This window comes from Hemiscyllium ocellatum (assembly GCF_020745735.1).
Source record: "Hemiscyllium ocellatum isolate sHemOce1 chromosome 27 unlocalized genomic scaffold, sHemOce1.pat.X.cur. SUPER_27_unloc_1, whole genome shotgun sequence".
Classification (NCBI taxonomy): domain Eukaryota; kingdom Metazoa; phylum Chordata; class Chondrichthyes; order Orectolobiformes; family Hemiscylliidae; genus Hemiscyllium; species Hemiscyllium ocellatum.
In genome coordinates, this window is record NW_026867476.1 from 2,366,522 (window position 1) to 2,390,916 (window position 24,395).

Here is a 24,395-nt window from a genome sequence, read left to right on the forward strand (position 1 = left end):
GTTCATAAATCTTATCCCTTACCATTCTCTCTAAGACTTTGCCCACCACTGAAGTCAGACTCACTGGCCTATAGTTACTAGGGCTATCCCTACTCCCTTTCTTGAACAAGGGGACCACATTCGTTATCCTCCAGTCCTCTGGTACCATTCCCGTTGACAATGACGACATAAAAATCCAGGCCAATGGCTCTGCTATCTCCTCCCTAGCTTCCCATAGGATCCTAGGGTAAATGCCATCAGGCCCAGGAGACTTATCTATTTTCATCCTCTCCAATATTCCCAGAACCTCTTCCCTGCATATTTCCAGGCCATCCATTCTAATCATTTGTGACTCCATATTCACATCAGCAACAGTGTCCTGTTCCTGAGTGAATACTGATGAAAAGTATTGATTTAGTGTCTCTCCAATCTCCTCCGCCTCCACACACAACTTCCCACTACTATCCTTGACTGGACTGATACCTACCATAGTCATCCTTTTATTCCTGACATACCTATAGAAAGCCTTTGGGTTTTCCCTAATCCTACCAGCTAAAGACTTTTCATGTCCCCTTCTCGCTTCTCTTAACTCTCTCTTTAGATCCTTCCTGGCTACCTTATAACTCTCTATCGCCCCAACTGAACCTTCACGCCTCATCTTTACATATGCAAAGATATCAGAGATCCCTCAGTTTAAGTTGTCACAGTGCAGATATATCAGAGATTCCTCATTTTTACAGAGTCACAGTGCTAAAATATCAGAAATTCCTCAGGTTTACACTGTCACAGTGCAGAGATATCAGAAATTCCTCAGATTTACAGCGTCACAATGCAGAGATATCAGAGATCCCTCAGGTTTACAGTGTCACAGTGCAGAGATATCAGAGATCCCTCAGGTTTACAGTGTCACAGTGCAGAGATATCAGAGATCCCTCAGGTTTACAGTGTCACATTGCAAAGATATCAGAGATCCCTCAGTTTATGTTGTCACACTGCAGAGCTATCAGAGATCCCTCAGGTTTACAGCGTCACAGTGCAGAGATATCAGAGATCCCTCAGGTTTACAGTGTCACAGTGCAGAGATATCAGAGATCCCTCAGGTTTACAGTGTCACAGAGCAGAGATATCAGAGATCCCTCAGGTTTACAGTGTCACAGAGCAGAGATATCAGAGATCCCTCAGGTTTACAGTGTCACATTGCAAAGATATCAGAGATCCCTCAGTTTATGTTGGCACACTGCAGAGCTATCAGAGATCCCTCAGGTTTACAGTGTCACAGAGCAGAGATATCAGAGATCCCTCAGGTTTACAGTGTCACAGAGCAGAGATATCAGAGATCCCTCAGGTTTACAGTATCACAGTGCGGAGATATCAGAGATCCCTTAGGTTTACAGTGTCACAGTGCAGAGATATCAGAGATACCTCAGGTTTACAGTGTCACATTGCAAAGATATCAGAGATCCCTCAGGTTTACAGTGTCACTGTGCAGAGATATCAGAGATCCCTCAGGTTTACAGTGTCACATTGCAAAGATATCAGAGATACCTCAGGTTTACAGTGTCACAGTGCAGAGATATCAGAGATACCTCAGGTTTACAGTGTCACAGTGCAGAGATATCAGAGATCCCTCAGGTTTACAGTGTCACAGTGCAGAGATATCAGAGATCCCTCAGGTTTACAGTGTCACATTGCAAAGATATCAGAGATCCCTCAGTTTATGTTGTCACACTGCAGAGCTATCAGAGATCCCTCAGGTTTACAGCGTCACAGTGCAGAGATATCAGAGATCCCTCAGGTTTACAGTGTCACAGTGCAGAGATATCAGAGATCTCTCAGTTTTACAGTGTCACAGTGCAGAGATATCAGAGATCCCTCAGGTTTACAGTGTCACAGAGCAGAGATATCAGAGATCCCTCAGGTTTACAGTGTCACATTGCAAAGATATCAGAGATCCCTCAGTTTATGTTGTCACACTGCAGAGCTATCAGAGATCCCTCAGGTTTACAGTGTCACAGTGCAGAGATATCAGAGATCCCTCAGGTTTACAGTGTCACAGAGCAGAGATATCAGAGATCCCTCAGGTTTACAGTGTCACATTGCAAAGATATCAGAGATCCCTCAGTTTATGTTGTCACACTGCAGAGCTATCAGAGATCCCTCAGGTTTACAGTGTCACAGTGCAGAGATATCAGAGATCCCTCAGGTTTACAGTGTCACAGAGCGGAGATATCAGAGATCCCTCAGGTTTACAGTGTCACAGAGCAGAGATATCAGACATCCCTCAGGTTTAAAGTGTCACATTGCAAAGATATCAGAGATCCCTCAGTTTATGTTGTCACACTGCAGAGCTATCAGAGATCCCTCAGGTTTACAGTGTCACAGTGCAGAGATATCAGAGATCCCTCAGGTTTACAGCGTCACAATGCAGAGATATCAGAGATCCCTCAGGTTTACAGTGTCACAGTGCAGAGATATCAGAGATCCCTCAGGTTTACAGTGTCACAGAGCAGAGATATCAGAGATCCCTCAGGTTTCCAGTGTCACAGTGCAGAGATATCAGAGATCACTCAGGTTTACAGTGTCACAGTGCAGAGATATCAGAGATCCCTCAGGTTTACAGTGTCACAGTGCAGAGATATCAGAAATACCTCAGTTTACAGTGTCACAGTGCAGACATATCAGAGATCCCTCAGGTTTACAGCGTCACAGTGCAGAGATATCAGAGATCCCTCAGGTTTACAGTGTCACAGTGCAGAGATATCAGAGTACCCTCAGGATTACAGTGTCACAGTGCAGAGATATCAGAGATCCCTAAGGTTTACCGCGTCAGTGCTGAGATATCAGAGATCCCTCAGGATTACTCTGTCACAATGCAGAGATATCCGAGATCCCTCAGGATTACACTGTCACAGTGCAGAGATATCAGAGATCCTTCAGGTTTACACTGTCACAGTGCAGAGATATCAGAGATCCCTCAGGTTTACAGTGTCACAGTGCAGAGATATCAAAGATCCCTCAGGTTTACAGTGTCAGATTGCAGAGATATCAGAGATCCCTCAGTTTATAGAACATAGAACATAGAAAGATATAGCGCAGTACAGGCCCTTCGGCCCTCGATGTTGTGCCGACCGAATCCTACCTAACCTACACTAGCCCAATAACTTCCAAATGCCTATCCAATGCCCGCTTAAATGACCATAAAGAAGGAGAGTTCACCACTGCTACTGGCAGGGCATTCCATGAACTCACAACCCGCTGTGTAAAGAATCTACCCCTAACATCTGTCCTATACCTACCACCCCTTAATTTAAAGCTGTGTCCCCTAGTAACACCTGACTCCATTAGCGGTAAAAGGTTCTCAGTGTCGACCCTATCTAAACCCCTAATCATCTTATACACCTCTATCAAATCTCCCCTAAACCTTCTCTTCTCCAATGAGAACAGCCCCAAGTGCCTCAGCCTTTCCTCATAGGATTTTCCTACCATTCCAGGCAACATCCTGGTAAACCTCCTCTGCACTCGTTCCAATGCCTCCACATCCTTCCTATAGTATGGCGACCAAAACTGCACACAATACTCCAGATGAGGCCGCAGCAGAGTCTTATACAGTTGCAACATGACCTCAGGACTCCGGAACTCAATTCCTCTACCAATAAAGCCCAGTACACCATATGCCTTCCTCACAGCACTATTTACCTGGGTGGCAACTTTCAGAGATCTGTGTACATGGACACCAAGATTCCTCTGCTCATCCACACTACCAAGTAGCCTACCATTAGCCCAGTAATCCATCTTCTTGTTACTTCTACCAAAGTGAATGACGTCACACTTAGCTACATTGAATTCCATTTGCCACATTTCCGCCCAGCTCTGCAACTTATCTATATCCCGCTGTAACCTACCACTTCCTTCCTCACTATCCACAACTCCACCAACTTTTGTGTCATCCGCAAACTTGCTTATCCAGCTTTCAAGCCCTTCCTCTAGATCATTTATAAAGATAACAAAAAGCAATGGTCCCAAAACAGATCCTTGTGGTACACCGCTAGTAACTGCACTCCAAGATGAACATAGTCCATCAACTACTACCCTCTGTCTCCTTCCAGCCAGCCAATTCTTAATCCAAACCTCTAATGTATCCTCAATGCCATACCTCCGTAGTTTTAGCATTAGCCTACCATGGGGAACCTTATCAAACGCCTTACTAAAATCCATATACACAACATCTACTGCTTTACCCTCGTCCACTTCCTTAGTCACCTTCTCAAAGAACTCAATAAGGTTTGTGAGGCACGACCTGCCCTTCACAAAACCATGCTGGCTATCCTTGATCACGTTATTCCTATCCAGATGTTCATAAATCTTATCCCTTACCATTCTCTCTAAGACTTTGCCCACCACTGAAGTCAGACTCACTGGCCTATAGTTACTAGGGCTATCCCTACTCCCTTTCTTGAACAAGGGGACCACATTCGCTATCCTCCAGTCCTCTGGTACCATTCCCGTTGACAATGACGACATAAAAATCCAGGCCAATGGCTCTGCTATCTCCTCCCTAGCTTCCCATAGGATCCTAGGGTAAATGCCATCAGGCCCAGGAGACTTATCTATTTTCATCCTCTCCAATATTCCCAGAACCTCTTCCCTGCATATTTCCAGGCCATCCATTCTAATCATTTGTGACTCCATATTCACATCAGCAACAGTGTCCTGTTCCTGAGTGAATACTGATGAAAAGTATTGATTTAGTGTCTCTCCAATCTCCTCCGCCTCCACACACAACTTCCCACTACTATCCTTGACTGGACCGATACCTACCATAGTCATCCTTTTATTCCTGACATACCTATAGAAAGCCTTTGGGTTTTCCCTAATCCTACCAGCTAAAGACTTTTCATGTCCCCTTCTCGCTTCTCTTAACTCTCTCTTTAGATCCTTCCTGGCTACCTTATAACTCTCTATCGCCCCAACTGAACCTTCACGCCTCATCTTTACATATGCAAAGATATCAGAGATCCCTCAGTTTAAGTTGTCACAGTGCAGATATATCAGAGATTCCTCATTTTTACAGAGTCACAGTGCTAAAATATCAGAAATTCCTCAGGTTTACACTGTCACAGTGCAGAGATATCAGAAATTCCTCAGATTTACAGCGTCACAATGCAGAGATATCAGAGATCCCTCAGGTTTACAGTGTCACAGTGCAGAGATATCAGAGATCCCTCAGGTTTACAGTGTCACAGTGCAGAGATATCAGAGATCCCTCAGGTTTACAGTGTCACATTGCAAAGATATCAGAGTTCCCTCAGTTTATGTTGTCACACTGCAGAGCTATCAGAGATCCCTCAGGTTTACAGCGTCACAGTGCAGAGATATCAGAGATCCCTCAGGTTTACAGTGTCACAGTGCAGAGATATCAGAGATCTCTCAGTTTTACAGTGTCACAGTGCAGAGATATCAGAGATCCCTCAGGTTTACAGTGTCACAGAGCAGAGATATCAGAGATCCCTCAGGTTTACAGTGTCACATTGCAAAGATATCAGAGATCCCTCAGTTTATGTTGTCACACTGCAGAGCTATCAGAGATCCCTCAGGTTTACAGTGTCACAGTGCAGAGATATCAGAGATCCCTCAGGTTTACAGTGTCACAGAGCAGAGATATCAGAGATCCCTCAGGTTTACAGTGTCACAGTGCGGATATATCAGAGATCCCTTAGGTTTACAGTGTCACAGTGCAGAGATATCAGAGATCCCTCAGTTTATGTTGTCACACTGCAGAGATATCAGAGATCTCACAGGTTTACAGTGTCACATTGCAAAGATATCAGAGATCCCTCAGGTTTACAGTGTCACTGTGCAGAGATATCAGAGATCCCTCAGGTTTACAGTGTCACATTGCAAAGATATCAGAGATTCCTCAGGTTTACAGTGTCACAGTGCAGAGATATCAGAGATACCTCAGGTTTACAGTGTCACAGTGCAGAGATATCAGAGATCCCTCAGGTTTACAGTGTCACAGTGCAGAGATATCAGAGATCCCTCAGGTTTACAGTGTCACATTGCAAAGATATCAGAGATCCCTCAGTTTATGTTGTCACACTGCAGAGCTATCAGAGATCCCTCAGGTTTACAGCGTCACAGTGCAGAGATATCAGAGATCCCTCAGGTTTACAGTGTCACAGTGCAGAGATATCAGAGATCCCTCAGGTTTACAGTGTCACAGAGCAGAGATATCAGAGATCCCTCAGGTTTACAGCGTCACAATGCAGAGATATCAGAGATCCCTCAGGTTTACAGTGTCACAGTGCAGAGATATCAGAGATCCCTCAGGTTTACAGTGTCACAGAGCAGAGATATCAGAGATCCCTCAGGTTTACAGCGTCACAATGCAGAGATATCAGAGATCCCTCAGGTTTACAGTGTCACAGTGCAGAGATATCAGAGATCCCTCAGGTTTACAGTGTCACAGAGCAGAGATATCAGAGATCCCTCAGGTTTACAGTGTCACAGTGCAGAGATATCAGAGATCACTCAGGTTTACAGTGTCACAGTGCAGAGATATCAGAGATCCCTCAGGTTTACAGTGTCACATTGCAAAGATATCAGAGATCCCTCAGGTTTACAGTGTCACAGTGCAGAGATATCAGAAATACCTCAGTTTACAGTGTCACAGTGCAGACATATCAGAGATCCCTCAGGTTTACAGCGTCACAGTGCAGAGATATCAGAGATCCCTCAGGTTTACAGTGTCACAGTGCAGAGATATCAGAGTACCCTCAGGATTACAGTGTCACAGTGCAGAGATATCAGAGATCCCTAAGGTTTACCGCGTCACAGTGCTGAGATATCAGAGATCCCTCAGGATTACTCTGTCACAATGCAGAGATATCCGAGATCCTTCAGGTTTACACTGTCACAGTGCAGAGATATCAGAGATCCCTCAGGTTTACAGTGTCACAGTGCAGAGATATCAAAGATCCCTCAGGTTTACAGTGTCAGATTGCAGAGATATCAGAGATCCCTCAGTTTATAGAACATAGAACATAGAAAGATATAGCGCAGTACAGGCCCTTCGGCCCTCGATGTTGTGCCGACCGAATCCTACCTAACCTACACTAGCCCAATAACTTCCAAATGCCTATCCAATGCCCGCTTAAATGACCATAAAGAAGGAGAGTTCACCACTGCTACTGGCAGGGCATTCCATGAACTCACAACCCGCTGTGTAAAGAATCTACCCCTAACATCTGTCCTATACCTACCACCCCTTAATTTAAAGCTGTGTCCCCTAGTAACACCTGACTCCATTAGCGGTAAAAGGTTCTCAGTGTCGACCCTATCTAAACCCCTAATCATCTTATACACCTCTATCAAATCTCCCCTAAACCTTCTCTTCTCCAATGAGAACAGCCCCAAGTGCCTCAGCCTTTCCTCATAGGATTTTCCTACCATTCCAGGCAACATCCTGGTAAACCTCCTCTGCACTCGTTCCAATGCCTCCACATCCTTCCTATAGTATGGCGACCAAAACTGCACACAATACTCCAGATGAGGCCGCACCAGAGTCTTATACAGTTGCAACATGACCTCAGGACTCCGGAACTCAATTCCTCTACCAATAAAGCCCAGTACACCATATGCCTTCCTCACAGCACTATTTACCTGGGTGGCAACTTTCAGAGATCTGTGTACATGGACACCAAGATTCCTCTGCTCATCCACACTACCAAGTAGCCTACCATTAGCCCAGTAATCCATCTTCTTGTTACTCCTACCAAAGTGAATGACGTCACACTTAGCTACATTGAATTCCATTTGCCACATTTCCGCCCAGCTCTGCAACTTATCTATATCCCGCTGTAACCTACCACTTCCTTCCTCACTATCCACAACTCCACCAACTTTTGTGTCATCCGCAAACTTGCTTATCCAGTTTTCAAGCCCTTCCTCTAGATCATTTATAAAGATAACAAAAAGCAATGGTCCCAAAACAGATCCTTGTGGTACACCGCTAGTAACTGCACTCCAAGATGAACATAGTCCATCAACTACTACCCTCTGTCTCCTTCCAGCCAGCCAATTCTTAATCCAAACCTCTAATGTATCCTCAATGCCATACCTCCGTAGTTTTAGCATTAGCCTACCATGGGGAACCTTATCGAACGCCTTACTAAAATCCATATACACAACATCTACTGCTTTACCCTCGTCCACTTCCTTAGTCACCTTCTCAAAGAACTCAATAAGGTTTGTGAGGCACGACCTGCCCTTCACAAAACCATGCTGGCTATCCTTGATCACGTTATTCCTATCCAGATGTTCATAAATCTTATCCCTTACCATTCTCTCTAAGACTTTGCCCACCACTGAAGTCAGACTCACTGGCCTATAGTTACTAGGGCTATCCCTACTCCCTTTCTTGAACAAGGGGACCACATTCGCTATCCTCCAGTCCTCTGGTACCATTCCCGTTGACAATGACGACATAAAAATCCAGGCCAATGGCTCTGCTATCTCCTCCCTAGCTTCCCATAGGATCCTAGGGTAAATGCCATCAGGCCCAGGAGACTTATCTATTTTCATCCTCTCCAATATTCCAGGAACCTCTTCCCTGCATATTTCCAGGCCATCCATTCTAATCATTTGTGACTCCATATTCACATCAGCAACAGTGTCCTGTTCCTGAGTGAATACTGATGAAAAGTATTGATTTAGTGTCTCTCCAATCTCCTCCGCCTCCACACACAACTTCCCACTACTATCCTTGACTGGACCGATACCTACCATAGTCATCCTTTTATTCCTGACATACCTATAGAAAGCCTTTGGGTTTTCCCTAATCCTACCAGCTAAAGACTTTTCATGACCCCTTCTCGCTTCTCTTAACTCTCTCTTTAGATCCTTCCTGGCTACCTTATAACTCTCTATCGCCCCAACTGAACCTTCACGCCTCATCTTTACATATGCAAAGATATCAGAGATCCCTCAGTTTAAGTTGTCACAGTGCAGATATATCAGAGATTCCTCATTTTTACAGAGTCACAGTGCTAAAATATCAGAAATTCCTCAGGTTTACACTGTCACAGTGCAGAGATATCAGAGATCCCTCAGGTTTACAGTGTCACAGAGCAGAGATATCAGAGATCCCTCAGGTTTACAGTGTCACAGTGCAGAGATATCAGAGATCCCTCAGGTTTACAGTGTCACATTGCAGAGCTATCAGAGATCCCTCAGGTTTACAGTGTCACAGTGCAGAGATATCAGAGATCCCTCAGGTTTACAGTGTCACAGTGCAGAGATATCAAAGATCTCTCAGTTTTACAGTGTCACAGTGCAGAGATATCAGAGATCCCTCAGGTTTACAGTGTCACAGAGCAGAGATATCAGAGATCCCTCAGGTTTACAGTGTCACAGTGCGGAGATATCAGAGATCCCTTAGGTTTACAGTGTCACAGTGCAGAGATATCAGAGATACCTCAGGTTTACAGCGTCACAGTGCAGAGATATCAGAGATCCCTCAGGTTTACGGTGTCACAGTGCAGAGATATCAGAGATCCCTCAGGATTACACTGTCACAGAGCAGAGATATCAGAGATCTCTCAGGTTTACAGTGTCACATTGCAAAGAAATCAGAGATCCCTCAGGTTTACAGTGTCACTGTGCAGAGATATCAGAGATCCCTCAGGTTTACGGTGTCACAGTGCAGAGATATCAGAGATCCCTCAGGATTACACTGTCACAGAGCAGAGATATCAGAGATCTCTCAGGTTTACAGTGTCACATTGCAAAGAAATCAGAGATCCCTCAGGTTTACAGTGTCACTGTGCAGAGATTTCAGAGATCCCTCAGGTTTACAGTGTCACAGTGCAGAGATATCAGAGATCCCTCAGGTTTACAGTGTCACAGAGCAGAGATATCAGAGATCCCTCAGGTTTACAGCGTCACAATGCAGAGATATCAGAGATCCCTCAGGTTTACAGTGTCACAGTGCAGAGATATCAGAGATCCCTCAGGTTTACAGTGTCACAGAGCAGAGATATCAGAGATCCCTCAGGTTTACAGTGTCACAGTGCAGAGATATCAGAGATCACTCAGGTTTACAGTGTCACAGTGCAGAGATATCAGAGATCCCTCAGGTTTACAGTGTCACATTGCAAAGATATCAGAGATCCCTCAGGTTTACAGTGTCACAGTGCAGAGATATCAGAAATACCTCAGTTTACAGTGTCACAGTGCAGACATATCAGAGATCCCTCAGGTTTACAGCGTCACAGTGCAGAGATATCAGAGATCCCTCAGGTTTACAGTGTCACAGTGCAGAGATATCAGAGTACCCTCAGGATTACAGTGTCACAGTGCAGAGATATCAGAGATCCCTAAGGTTTACCGCGTCACAGTGCTGAGATATCAGAGATCCCTCAGGATTACTCTGTCACAATGCAGAGATATCCGAGATCCCTCAGGATTACACTGTCACAGTGCAGAGATATCAGAGATCCTTCAGGTTTACACTGTCACAGTGCAGAGATATCAGAGATCCCTCAGGTTTACAGTGTCACAGTGCAGAGATATCAAAGATCCCTCAGGTTTACAGTGTCAGATTGCAGAGATATCAGAGATCCCTCAGTTTATAGAACATAGAACATAGAAAGATATAGCGCAGTACAGGCCCTTCGGCCCTCGATGTTGTGCCGACCGAATCCTACCTAACCTACACTAGCCCAATAACTTCCAAATGCCTATCCAATGCCCGCTTAAATGACCATAAAGAAGGAGAGTTCACCACTGCTACTGGCAGGGCATTCCATGAACTCACAACCCGCTGTGTAAAGAATCTACCCCTAACATCTGTCCTATACCTACCACCCCTTAATTTAAAGCTGTGCCCCCTAGTAACACCTGACTCCATTAGCGGTAAAAGGTTCTCAGTGTCGACCCTATCTAAACCCCTAATCATCTTATACACCTCTATCAAATCTCCCCTAAACCTTCTCTTCTCCAATGAGAACAGCCCCAAGTGCCTCAGCCTTTCCTCATAGGATTTTCCTACCATTCCAGGCAACATCCTGGTAAACCTCCTCTGCACTCGTTCCAATGCCTCCACATCCTTCCTATAGTATGGCGACCAAAACTGCACACAATACTCCAGATGAGGCCGCACCAGAGTCTTATACAGTTGCAACATGACCTCAGGACTCCGGAACTCAATTCCTCTACCAATAAAGCCCAGTACACCATATGCCTTCCTCACAGCACTATTTACCTGGGTGGCAACTTTCAGAGATCTGTGTACATGGACACCAAGATTCCTCTGCTCATCCACACTACCAAGTAGCCTACCATTAGCCCAGTAATCCATCTTCTTGTTACTCCTACCAAAGTGAATGACGTCACACTTAGCTACATTGAATTCCATTTGCCACATTTCCGCCCAGCTCTGCAACTTATCTATATCCCGCTGTAACCTACCACTTCCTTCCTCACTATCCACAACTCCACCAACTTTTGTGTCATCCGCAAACTTGCTTATCCAGCTTTCAAGCCCTTCCTCTAGATCATTTATAAAGATAACAAAAAGCAATGGTCCCAAAACAGATCCTTGTGGTACACCGCTAGTAACTGCACTCCAAGATGAACATAGTCCATCAACTACTACCCTCTGTCTCCTTCCAGCCAGCCAATTCTTAATCCAAACCTCTAATGTATCCTCAATGCCATACCTCCGTAGTTTTAGCATTAGCCTACCATGGGGAACCTTATCGAACGCCTTACTAAAATCCATATACACAACATCTACTGCTTTACCCTCGTCCACTTCCTTAGTCACCTTCTCAAAGAACTCAATAAGGTTTGTGAGGCACGACCTGCCCTTCACAAAACCATGCTGGCTATCCTTGATCACGTTATTCCTATCCAGATGTTCATAAATCTTATCCCTTACCATTCTCTCTAAGACTTTGCCCACCACTGAAGTCAGACTCACTGGCCTATAGTTACTAGGGCTATCCCTACTCCCTTTCTTGAACAAGGGGACCACATTCGCTATCCTCCAGTCCTCTGGTACCATTCCCGTTGACAATGACGACATAAAAATCCAGGCCAATGGCTCTGCTATCTCCTCCCTAGCTTCCCATAGGATCCTAGGGTAAATGCCATCAGGCCCAGGAGACTTATCTATTTTCATCCTCTCCAATATTCCCAGAACCTCTTCCCTGCATATTTCCAGGCCATCCATTCTAATCATTTGTGACTCCATATTCACATCAGCAACAGTGTCCTGTTCCTGAGTGAATACTGATGAAAAGTATTGATTTAGTGTCTCTCCAATCTCCTCCGCCTCCACACACAACTTCCCACTACTATCCTTGACTGGACCGATACCTACCATAGTCATCCTTTTATTCCTGACATACCTATAGAAAGCCTTTGGGTTTTCCCTAATCCTACCAGCTAAAGACTTTTCATGTCCCCTTCTCGCTTCTCTTAACTCTCTCTTTAGATCCTTCCTGGCTACCTTATAACTCTCTATCGCCCCAACTGAACCTTCACGCCTCATCTTTACATATGCAAAGATATCAGAGATCCCTCAGTTTAAGTTGTCACAGTGCAGATATATCAGAGATTCCTCATTTTTACAGAGTCACAGTGCTAAAATATCAGAAATTCCTCAGGTTTACACTGTCACAGTGCAGAGATATCAGAAATTCCTCAGATTTACAGCGTCACAATGCAGAGATATCAGAGATCCCTCAGGTTTACAGTGTCACAGAGCAGAGATATCAGAGATCCCTCAGGTTTACAGTGTCACAGTGCAGAGATATCAGAGATCCCTCAGGTTTACAGTGTCACATTGCAGAGCTATCAGAGATCCCTCAGGTTTACAGTGTCACAGTGCAGAGATATCAGAGATCCCTCAGGTTTACAGTGTCACAGTGCAGAGATATCAAAGATCTCTCAGTTTTACAGTGTCACAGTGCAGAGATATCAGAGATCCCTCAGGTTTACAGTGTCACAGAGCAGAGATATCAGAGATCCCTCAGGTTTACAGTGTCACAGTGCGGAGATATCAGAGATCCCTTAGGTTTACAGTGTCACAGTGCAGAGATATCAGAGATACCTCAGGTTTACAGCGTCACAGTGCAGAGATATCAGAGATCCCTCAGTTTATAGAACATAGAACATAGAAAGATATAGCGCAGTACAGGCCCTTCGGCCCTCGATGTTGTGCCGACCGAATCCTACCTAACCTACACTAGCCCAATAACTTCCAAATGCCTATCCAATGCCCGCTTAAATGACCATAAAGAAGGAGAGTTCACCACTGCTACTGGCAGGGCATTCCATGAACTCACAACCCGCTGTGTAAAGAATCTACCCCTAACATCTGTCCTATACCTACCACCCCTTAATTTAAAGCTGTGTCCCCTAGTAACACCTGACTCCATTAGCGGTAAAAGGTTCTCAGTGTCGACCCTATCTAAACCCCTAATCATCTTATACACCTCTATCAAATCTCCCCTAAACCTTCTCTTCTCCAATGAGAACAGCCCCAAGTGCCTCAGCCTTTCCTCATAGGATTTTCCTACCATTCCAGGCAACATCCTGGTAAACCTCCTCTGCACTCGTTCCAATGCCTCCACATCCTTCCTATAGTATGGCGACCAAAACTGCACACAATACTCCAGATGAGGCCGCACCAGAGTCTTATACAGTTGCAACATGACCTCAGGACTCCGGAACTCAATTCCTCTACCAATAAAGCCCAGTACACCATATGCCTTCCTCACAGCACTATTTACCTGGGTGGCAACTTTCAGAGATCTGTGTACATGGACACCAAGATTCCTCTGCTCATCCACACTACCAAGTAGCCTACCATTAGCCCAGTAATCCATCTTCTTGTTACTCCTACCAAAGTGAATGACGTCACACTTAGCTACATTGAATTCCATTTGCCACATTTCCGCCCAGCTCTGCAACTTATCTATATCCCGCTGTAACCTACCACTTCCTTCCTCACTATCCACAACTCCACCAACTTTTGTGTCATCCGCAAACTTGCTTATCCAGCTTTCAAGCCCTTCCTCTAGATCATTTATAAAGATAACAAAAAGCAATGGTCCCAAAACAGATCCTTGTGGTACACCGCTAGTAACTGCACTCCAAGATGAACATAGTCCATCAACTACTACCCTCTGTCTCCTTCCAGCCAGCCAATTCTTAATCCAAACCTCTAATGTATCCTCAATGCCATACCTCCGTAGTTTTAGCATTAGCCTACCATGGGGAACCTTATCGAACGCCTTACTAAAATCCATATACACAACATCTACTGCTTTACCCTCGTCCACTTCCTTAGTCACCTTCTCAAAGAACTCAATAAGGTTTGTGAGGCACGACCTGCCCTTCACAAAACCATGCTGGCTATCCTTGATCACGTTATTCCTATCCAGATGTTCATAAATCTTATCCCTTACCATTCTCTCTAAGACTTTGCCCACCACTGAAGTCAGACTCACTGGCCTATAGTTACTAGGGCTATCCCTACTCCCTTTCTTGAACAAGGGGACCACATTCGCTATCCTCCAGTCCTCTGGTACCATTCCCGTTGACAATGACGACATAAAAATCCAGGCCAATGGCTCTGCTATCTCCTCCCTAGCTTCCCATAGGATCCTAGGGTAAATGCCATCAGGCCCAGGAGACTTATCTATTTTCATCCTCTCCAATATTCCCAGAACCTCTTCCCTGCATATTTCCAGGCCATCCATTCTAATCATTTGTGACTCCATATTCACATCAGCAACAGTGTCCTGTTCCTGAGTGAATACTGATGAAAAGTATTGATTTAGTGTCTCTCCAATCTCCTCCGCCTCCACACACAACTTCCCACTACTATCCTTGACTGGACCGATACCTACCATAGTCATCCTTTTATTCCTGACATACCTATAGAAAGCCTTTGGGTTTTCCCTAATCCTACCAGCTAAAGACTTTTCATGTCCCCTTCTCGCTTCTCTTAACTCTCTCTTTAGATCCTTCCTGGCTACCTTATAACTCTCTATCGCCCCAACTGAACCTTCACGCCTCATCTTTACATATGCAAAGATATCAGAGATCCCTCAGTTTAAGTTGTCACAGTGCAGATATATCAGAGATTCCTCATTTTTACAGAGTCACAGTGCTAAAATATCAGAAATTCCTCAGGTTTACACTGTCACAGTGCAGAGATATCAGAAATTCCTCAGATTTACAGCGTCACAATGCAGAGATATCAGAGATCCCTCAGGTTTACAGTGTCACAGAGCAGAGATATCAGAGATCCCTCAGGTTTACAGTGTCACAGTGCAGAGATATCAGAGATCCCTCAGGTTTACAGTGTCACATTGCAGAGCTATCAGAGATCCCTCAGGTTTACAGTGTCACAGTGCAGAGATATCAGAGATCCCTCAGGTTTACAGTGTCACAGTGCAGAGATATCAAAGATCTCTCAGTTTTACAGTGTCACAGTGCAGAGATATCAGAGATCCCTCAGGTTTACAGTGTCACAGTGCAGAGATATCAGAGATCCCTCAGGTTTACAGTGTCACAGTGCGGAGATATCAGAGATCCCTGAGGTTTACAGTGTCACAGTGCAGAGATATCAGAGATACCTCAGGTTTACAGCGTCACAGTGCAGAGATATCAGAGATCCCTCAGGTTTACGGTGTCACAGTGCAGAGATATCAGAGATCCCTCAGGATTACACTGTCACAGAGCAGAGATATCAGAGATCTCTCAGGTTTACAGTGTCACATTGCAAAGAAATCAGAGATCCCTCAGGTTTACAGTGTCACAGTGCAGAGATATCAGAGATCCCTCAGGTTTACGGTGTCACAGTGCAGAGATATCAGAGATCCCTCAGGATTACACTGTCACAGAGCAGAGATATCAGAGATCTCTCAGGTTTACAGTGTCACATTGCAAAGAAATCAGAGATCCCTCAGGTTTACAGTGTCACTGTGCAGAGATATCAGAGATCCCTCAGGTTTACAGTGTCACAGTGCAGAGATATCAGAGATCCCTCAGGTTTACAGTGTCACAGAGCAGAGATATCAGAGATCCCTCAGGTTTACAGTGTCACAATGCAGAGATATCAGAGATCCCTCAGGTTTACAGTGTCACAGTGCAGAGATATCAGAGATCCCTCAGGTTTACAGTGTCACAGAGCAGAGATATCAGAGATCCCTCAGGTTTACAGTGTCACAGTGCAGAGATATCAGAGATCACTCAGGTTTACAGTGTCACAGTGCAGAGATATCAGAGATCCCTCAGGTTTACAGTGTCACATTGCAAAGATATCAGAGATCCCTCAGGTTTACAGTGTCACAGTGCAGAGATATCAGAAATACCTCAGTTTACAGTGTCACAGTGCAGACATATCAGAGATCCCTCAGGTTTACAGCGTCACAGTGCAGAGATATCAGAGATCCCTCAGGTTTACAGTGTCACAGTGCAGAGATATCAGAGTACCCTCAGGATTACAGTGTCACAGTGCAGAGATATCAGAGATCCCTAAGGTTTACCGCGTCACAGTGCTGAGATATCAGAGATCCCTCAGGATTACTCTGTCACAATGCAGAGATATCCGAGATCCCTCAGGATTACACTGTCACAGTGCAGAGATATCAGAGATCCTTCAGGTTTACACTGTCACAGTGCAGAGATATCAGAGATCCCTCAGGTTTACAGTGTCACAGTGCAGAGATATCAAAGATCCCTCAGGTTTACAGTGTCAGATTGCAGAGATATCAGAGATCCCTCAGTTTATAGAACATAGAACATAGAAAGATATAGCGCAGTACAGGCCCTTCGGCCCTCGATGTTGTGCCGACCGAATCCTACCTAACCTACACTAGCCCAATAACTTCCAAATGCCTATCCAATGCCCGCTTAAATGACCATAAAGAAGGAGAGTTCACCACTGCTACTGGCAGGGCATTCCATGAACTCACAACCCGCTGTGTAAAGAATCTACCCCTAACATCTGTCCTATACCTACCACCCCTTAATTTAAAGCTGTGTCCCCTAGTAACACCTGACTCCATTAGCGGTAAAAGGTTCTCAGTGTCGACCCTATCTAAACCCCTAATCATCTTATACACCTCTATCAAATCTCCCCTAAACCTTCTCTTCTCCAATGAGAACAGCCCCAAGTGCCTCAGCCTTTCCTCATAGGATTTTCCTACCATTCCAGGCAACATCCTGGTAAACCTCCTCTGCACTCGTTCCAATGCCTCCACATCCTTCCTATAGTATGGCGACCAAAACTGCACACAATACTCCAGATGAGGCCGCACCAGAGTCTTATACAGTTGCAACATGACCTCAGGACTCCGGAACTCAATTCCTCTACCAATAAAGCCCAGTACACCATATGCCTTCCTCACAGCACTATTTACCTGGGTGGCAACTTTCAGAGATCTGTGTACATGGACACCAAGATTCCTCTGCTCATCCACACTACCAAGTAGCCTACCATTAGCCCAGTAATCCATCTTCTTGTTACTCCTACCAAAGTGAATGACGTCACACTTAGCTACATTGAATTCCATTTGCCACATTTCCGCCCAGCTCTGCAACTTATCTATATCCCGCTGTAACCTACCACTTCCTTCCTCACTATCCACAACTCCACCAACTTTTGTGTCATCCGCAAACTTGCTTATCCAGCTTTCAAGCCCTTCCTCTAGATCATTTATAAAGATAACAAAAAGCAATGGTCCCAAAACAGATCCTTGTGGTACACCGCTAGTAACTGCACTCCAAGATGAACATAGTCCATCAACTACTACCCTCTGTCTCCTTCCAGCCAGCCAATTCTTAATCCAAACCTCTAATGTATCCTCAATGCCATACCTCCGTAGTTTTAGCATTAGCCTACCATGGGGAACCTTATCGAACGCCTTACTAAAATCCATATACACAACATCTACTGCTTTACCCTCGTCCACTTCCTTAGTCACCTTCTCAAAGAACTCAATAAGGTTTGTGAGGCACGACCTGCCCTTCACAAAACCATGCTGGCTATCCTTGATCACGTTATTCCTATCCAGATGTTCATAAATCTTATCCCTTACCATTCTCTCTAAGACTTTGCCCACCACTGAAGTCAGACTCACTGGCCTATAGTTACTAGGGCTATCCCTACTCCCTTTCTTGAACAAGGGGACCACATTCGCTATCCTCCAGTCCTCTGGTACCATTCCCGTTGACAATGACGACATAAAAATCCAGGCCAATGGCTCTGCTATCTCCTCCCTAGCTTCCCATAGGATCCTAGGGTAAATGCCATCAGGCCCAGGAGACTTATCTATTTTCATCCTCTCCAATATTCCCAGAACCTCTTCCCTGCATATTTCCAGGCCATCCATTCTAATCATTTGTGACTCCATATTCACATCAGCAACAGTGTCCTGTTCCTGAGTGAATACTGATGAAAAGTATTGATTTAGTGTCTCTCCAATCTCCTCCGCCTCCACACACAACTTCCCACTACTATCCTTGACTGGACCGATACCTACCATAGTCATCCTTTTATTCCTGACATACCTATAGAAAGCCTTTGGGTTTTCCCTAATCCTACCAGCTAAAGACTTTTCATGTCCCCTTCTCGCTTCTCTTAACTCTCTCTTTAGATCCTTCCTGGCTACCTTATAACTCTCTATCGCCCCAACTGAACCTTCACGCCTCATCTTTACATATGCAAAGATATCAGAGATCCCTCAGTTTAAGTTGTCACAGTGCAGATATATCAGAGATTCCTCATTTTTACAGAGTCACAGTGCTAAAATATCAGAAATTCCTCAGGTTTACACTGTCACAGTGCAGAGATATCAGAAATTCCTCAGATTTACAGCGTCACAATGCAGAGATATCAGAGATCCCTCAGGTTTACAGTGTCACAGAGCAGAGATATCAGAGATCCCTCAGGTTTACAGTGTCACAGTGCAGAGATATCAGAGATCCCTCAGGTTTACAGTGTCACAGTGCAGAGATATCAGAGATCCCTCAGGTTTACAGTGTCACAGTGCAGAGATATCAGAGATCCCTCAGGTTTACAGTGTCACAGTGCAGAGATATCAAAGATCTCTCAGTTTTACAGTGTCACAGTGCAGAGATATCAGAGATCCCTCAGGTTTACAGTGTCACAGAGCAGAGATATCAGAGATCCCTCAGGTTTACAGTGTCACAGTGCGGAGATATCAGAGATCCCTTAGGTTTACAGTGTCACAGTGCAGAGATATCAGAGATACCTCAGGTTTACAGCGTCACAGTGCAGAGATATCAGAGATCCCTCAGGTTTACGGTGTCACAGTGCAGAGATATCAGAGATCCCTCAGGATTACACTGTCACAGAGCAGAGATATCAGAGATCTCTCAGGTTTACAGTGTCACATTGCAAAGAAATCAGAGATCCCTCAGGTTTACAGTGTCACTGTGCAGAGATATCAGAGATCCCTCAGGTTTACAGTGTCACATTGCAAAGATATCAGAGATTCCTCAGGTTTACAGTGTGCTAAACACTGAGCCCTCAGGATTTGCAGCATGTACAGTTCTGGTGGAGTGTCAGCTCAGTTGACCGCATGGATGGTGTGTGATGCAGGGTGACACAGATAACGTGCGTTCAATTTCCACACTTAGCATGAAGGAATCTCTAGCTCAACCTCTCTCCTCACTTGAGGCACAGTGACCCTCAGGTTGACCCACCACCAGTCATTACCTTAACGAGAGATCGGCCCAGTGGCCACTTCCCCTTACACTGTGGTACCATGAGACACTGGACAGTTTTGTCGTGCAGGGAAATCCAGAGCCCAGAGGGATTGCTGGGGGCTGTCGGGACCGGGGCATTGAGGGTATTCAAGGCTGAGAGAGAGAGATTTAACCAGGAAGGGGAATGGAGGGCCGGGGCATTGAGGGTATTCAAGGCTGAGATGGAGAGAGGAATTTTTAATCAGGAAGGGGAATCGAGGTGAAAAGGCAGGGGAATGGGAGTTGAAGGCGATCAGATCGGTTACTATCGCATTGAACGGAGGGAACAGACATTGTGGGACTCGTGGTCTTGCTACTCCAACGTCTATAACTGCACTGTCTCAATGCTCACCTATTAACCAGACTACCTTCTCTCTCTCTCAACAGTTGGTTCCCACACCACGGAACACCACCTTCCGACAGCCCTCCATGTAAGTATCTGCTGACGTGATGTTTTTATCGGGGGATGGGAGATGACATTTTGCCCATTTCGCGGAGCGCAGGGATGGTATTCGGTACCCCCCCTCCACACACACACACACACACTCTCACTAGATTTCCCATGTGTAGCCCCGTGTAAACCCGGAGCTGCAGTAACCGCTGTGTCTCTCCATCATGTTTCAAACACAGCAGGGGTTGGGGTTGGTCCCAGTTCCCACCTCCTCCTGGCCTGTGCAGAGCGAGCTGATGTGGGGAGGGGAGCGGGGGATTACATTTGGCCACAGTGTTCCCCTGGAGCAGAAGGTGTTGACCCGGTATCATGATCCTTCTCACTGTCCCACTGGGTGCCGCAGTTGCTCAGTGGTTAGCACTGCTGCCTCATGGCGCCAGGGACACGGGCTCGATTCCAGATTTAGGCGACTGCATCGACATTGCACAATTTTCCTGTGTCTGCGTGGGTTTCCTCCCACAGCCCAGGGATGTGCAGGTTAGGTGGATTGGCCATGCTAAATTACCCACAGTGCCCAGGGATGTGCAGGTTAGGGTGGATTAGCCATGCTAAATTACCCATAGTGCCCAGGGATGTGCAGTTTAGGGTGGATTGGCCGTGCTAAATTACCCATAGTGCCCAGGGATGTGCAGGTTAGGGTGGATTAGCCATGCTAAATTACCCACAGTGCCCAGGGATGTGCAGGTTAGGGTGGATTAGCTATGCTAAATTACCCATAGTGCCCAGGGATGTGCAGGTTAGGGTGGATTGGCCGTGCTAAATTACCCATAGTGCCCAGGGATGTGCAGGTTAGGGTGGATTGGCCGTGCTAAATTACCCATAGTGTCCAGGGATGTGCAGGTTAGGGTGGATTGGCCGTGCTAAATTACCCATAGTGTCCAGGGATGTGCAGGTTAGGGTGGATTAGCCATGCTAAATTACCCATAGTGCCCAGGGATGTGCAGGTTAGGGTGGATTGGCCGTGCTAAATTACCCATAGTGCCCAGGGATGTGCGGGTTAGGGTGGATTGGCCATGCTAAATTACCCATAGTGCCCAGGGATGTGCAGGTTAGGGTGGATTGACCGTGCTAAATTACCCATAGTGTCCAGGGATGTGCAGCTTAGGGTGGATTGGCCGTGCTAAATTACCCATAGTGCCCAGGGATGTGCAGGTTAGGGTGGATTGGCTTTGCTAAATTACCCATAGTGCCCAGGGATGTTCTTCTGTTACAGCCCACCCTCTCGAAATGCCGTGGCGTAGGAGCAAGCGGGGGAGAGGCTCAGGGCGATGGCGGAGGGGATCCAGGCGCCGCTACCACGAGGGAGAGCGCCGTCCGGCATCGGCTGGGTGCAACCAGCGGGAGGCGGCAGTGGGACCGGAGAGGCAGATATATCGCTTTTGTCCCGGTCAATGCTGTGTTCAGAACCGAATAAAGGAGCTTGGTTAAAGACAACCCTGGCTCTGTGTTCATGGTCCGGCTACGGGGGAAATGGCGGGGGCTGCTGGTCTCTCCCCATGCTCCCATCCTGGGATTCTGATGGTGAATGGGGAATGTCGGGGGGGTAGAGGGAGGGGCGTCAGGAGAAGCCCTCCAGCGTTGATGATACATTTCAGTTGGAGCCCGGAGCCACAGGTCTGACTGCGGTTGGCACGGGACAGTCAGAGAGGGTGACGGTGCCAAGGGTCTGGCCTCGCTCCGGTGTGAACGTGTCACAGAATGGCTGCATCACCACAGGATCCACACCAGCTCTCTCTGCACTCAGCCAGAGGGTCCCTCTCCCTCACCCTGTCAATCTCACCCTGCATTTTCCCTCCTCTCTTCCTTCAGATAATTCCAGAGAGAAACCACGATTATCCGGCACTGCGTTTTCCGAATTTCGGATCACCCGAGCGTAATACCAACCCCCCCCCGCCACAGCCCGCGCGGTTTGGATAATCGAGGTGCCTCTGTGTCCAAATTCCCCATTTGAAAGCCGGGCCCCCGGTTCCGCTCAGGGTGTTCGATCCTGAACCAGTCTCCCACAGGAGTCTGGGCACTAAATGCAGTTGAGTAGATGAGGGGGGGTTGGGGGTGAGCTGCTTTCGTAAACAGCTGGGAGTGTTTGATGGGAGGGACAGTGTAGAGGGAGCTTTACTCTGTATCTAACCCCGTGCTGTCCCTATGCCTGGGATGGGGGGGGGACAGTGTAGAGGGAGCTTTACTCTGTCTCTAACCCCGTTCTGTCCCTGTCCCTGGGAGTGTTTCATGGGGGGACAGTGTAGAGGGAGCTTGACTCTGTATCTAACCCCGTGCTGTCGCTGGCCCTGGGATGGGGGGGGGACAGTGTAGAGGGAGCTTTACTCTGTCTCTAACCCCGTGCTGTCCCTGGGAGTGTTTGATGGGGGGACAGTGTAGAGGGAGCTTTACTCTGTATCTAACCACGTGCTGTCCCTGTCCCTTGGGAGTGTTTGATGGGGGGACAGTGTAGAGGGAGCTTTACTCTGTATCTAACCCCGTGCTGTCCCTGTCCCTTGGGAGTGTTTGATGGGGGGGGGGGAGAGAACAGTGTAGAGGGAGCTTTACGTTGCCCCGATCCCTATAAACCACAACACCTCCGTGGTTTACTCTAAGTCGGGACACTTGTCCGATCCCAATTGTAATTGGTGTCCCTCCAGTGGGTCACGTGCTCAGCTGTCTCGCTCCTCGGCTGAGAACCTTCCCCCCCCCACTCCCCCACTCAAACCACCTCCTCCAAACCGAGCCCCCTCCGACCAGCATTTCCCCCCCACCCCCTTGCCCCAGTGCCTTTTCCTCTTGTCAGATTAGGTTGCGGGGGGTGGGGGGGTCTTCTCATCTGAAATTCTCCATGAGGAAATGTTTGGACGCTTGTGAATTCCAGATTAGCGGGTTCAATTCCCCCCACTCCCCCCCCCCCCCCCACTCCCCCTTCCACCATCAGTTTCTACACCAACCAAGTGCCGGAGAAGGGCAGGTTCAGTCATAGAGATGTACAGCACGGAAACAAACCCTTCGGCCCAACTCATCCGTGCTGACCCAGATATCCCTGACCTAATCTAGTCCCGTTTGCCAGCACTCGGCCTGTATCCCTCTGACCCCTCCCTATTCAGGTCGAGACGGATTGTTTGATAAAAGATTTTTTTTCCTTCCCTTTGCCTTTCATGTTGTGGAAATCCCGTCCCTAGACCGTGGGCCCAGAGAATGACTCGGGTTAATCCGACACCGACTCGTCTCACACTCACATTTCCGGTCACAATTGACCCACTTTTAACTTTAACGGCAAAGGGGGGAACGAGGAAGGGGGCCAGGGAGCTGGTGGTGGGGAGTGTGGAAGGGAGCTGGTGGTGGAGGTGGTGCTGGGAGCAGTCTGTCCATCTCTCTGAAGGGAGTGGCTGCGAGGGGAGGGTGGGTGCGCGGATGGAGGGAGCAGGGAGGGAGGGAGGAAGGGGTAGAGATTGCCCCCATCTCGGGGGAGGAGAGGAAGGTCTAACTCCGGTCTGGGATGGTTGAGGACCAGAGATAGGCGTCGCCTTAGAGTGAGGGGGGTCACCCATTGAAGGTAGAGACTGGGAGGAATTTCTTCTCTCTCCGAGGGGAGGGGGGGGGTGTGAATCTGTGGAATACTTTACCGCAGGGGGCTGTCGGAGCTGGGGCATTGAGGGTATTCAAGGCCGAGACAGAGAGAGGTTTGTCACGGGGAAGGAGAGTGGAAGAGAAAAGGCAGGAAAGCTGGGGGAGGGGGGGGTGGGTGGGGGACGACCAGATCGGCCACGATCCCATTGAACGCCGGGACAGTCTCAGCGGGCTGAATGGCCTAGATCTGCTGCTGTGTCTTATAGGCAGAGGACAGGAGATGGGGAGCGGGTATGGGGAGTTGGGAGGAAGGTTTCCTGACCGCCGTGCGTGAACGGGGTAGGGGTGGCCCTGTCGACAGGCCAACTCAGTCCCATACCCCAAAACCTCCCAACCAGCCGTCGGAAATTGCAGACCCACCGTCGGCCCGGGGAAGTTTTGGGGGTGGGGGGGGAAGGGGTGGGGTTGGGAAATTCATTGCCAGCAGTGGTCATTGAGGTGGGTAACCTCAACACCCAACCCCCCCCATCAGAAGTTACCTAAAGCCCTCGACCCAGCAGCACCCTCAGTACAGGGGGCCCCATGACAGTGTGTCCCACCCACACGCAGGCCTTATCTGACC

At 47.1% G+C, this 24,395-nt stretch overlaps 1 protein-coding gene across 1 annotated transcript in view; it reads left to right on the top strand.

Moving 5' to 3' along the window:
• Window positions 1-21,572, top strand: part of LOC132807140 (uncharacterized) — a 209,731-nt gene extending 188,159 nt beyond the window's left edge. Inside the window, exons 7-8 of the mRNA XM_060821462.1 lie at window positions 20,158-20,201; window positions 21,435-21,572. Of these exons, the coding sequence (XP_060677445.1) occupies window positions 20,158-20,201; window positions 21,435-21,462 (72 nt within the window). The 3' untranslated portion in view covers window positions 21,463-21,572. The remainder of the gene's footprint in view (window positions 1-20,157; window positions 20,202-21,434) is intronic.
• The last annotated feature ends 2,823 nt before the right edge of the window (window positions 21,573-24,395 follow it).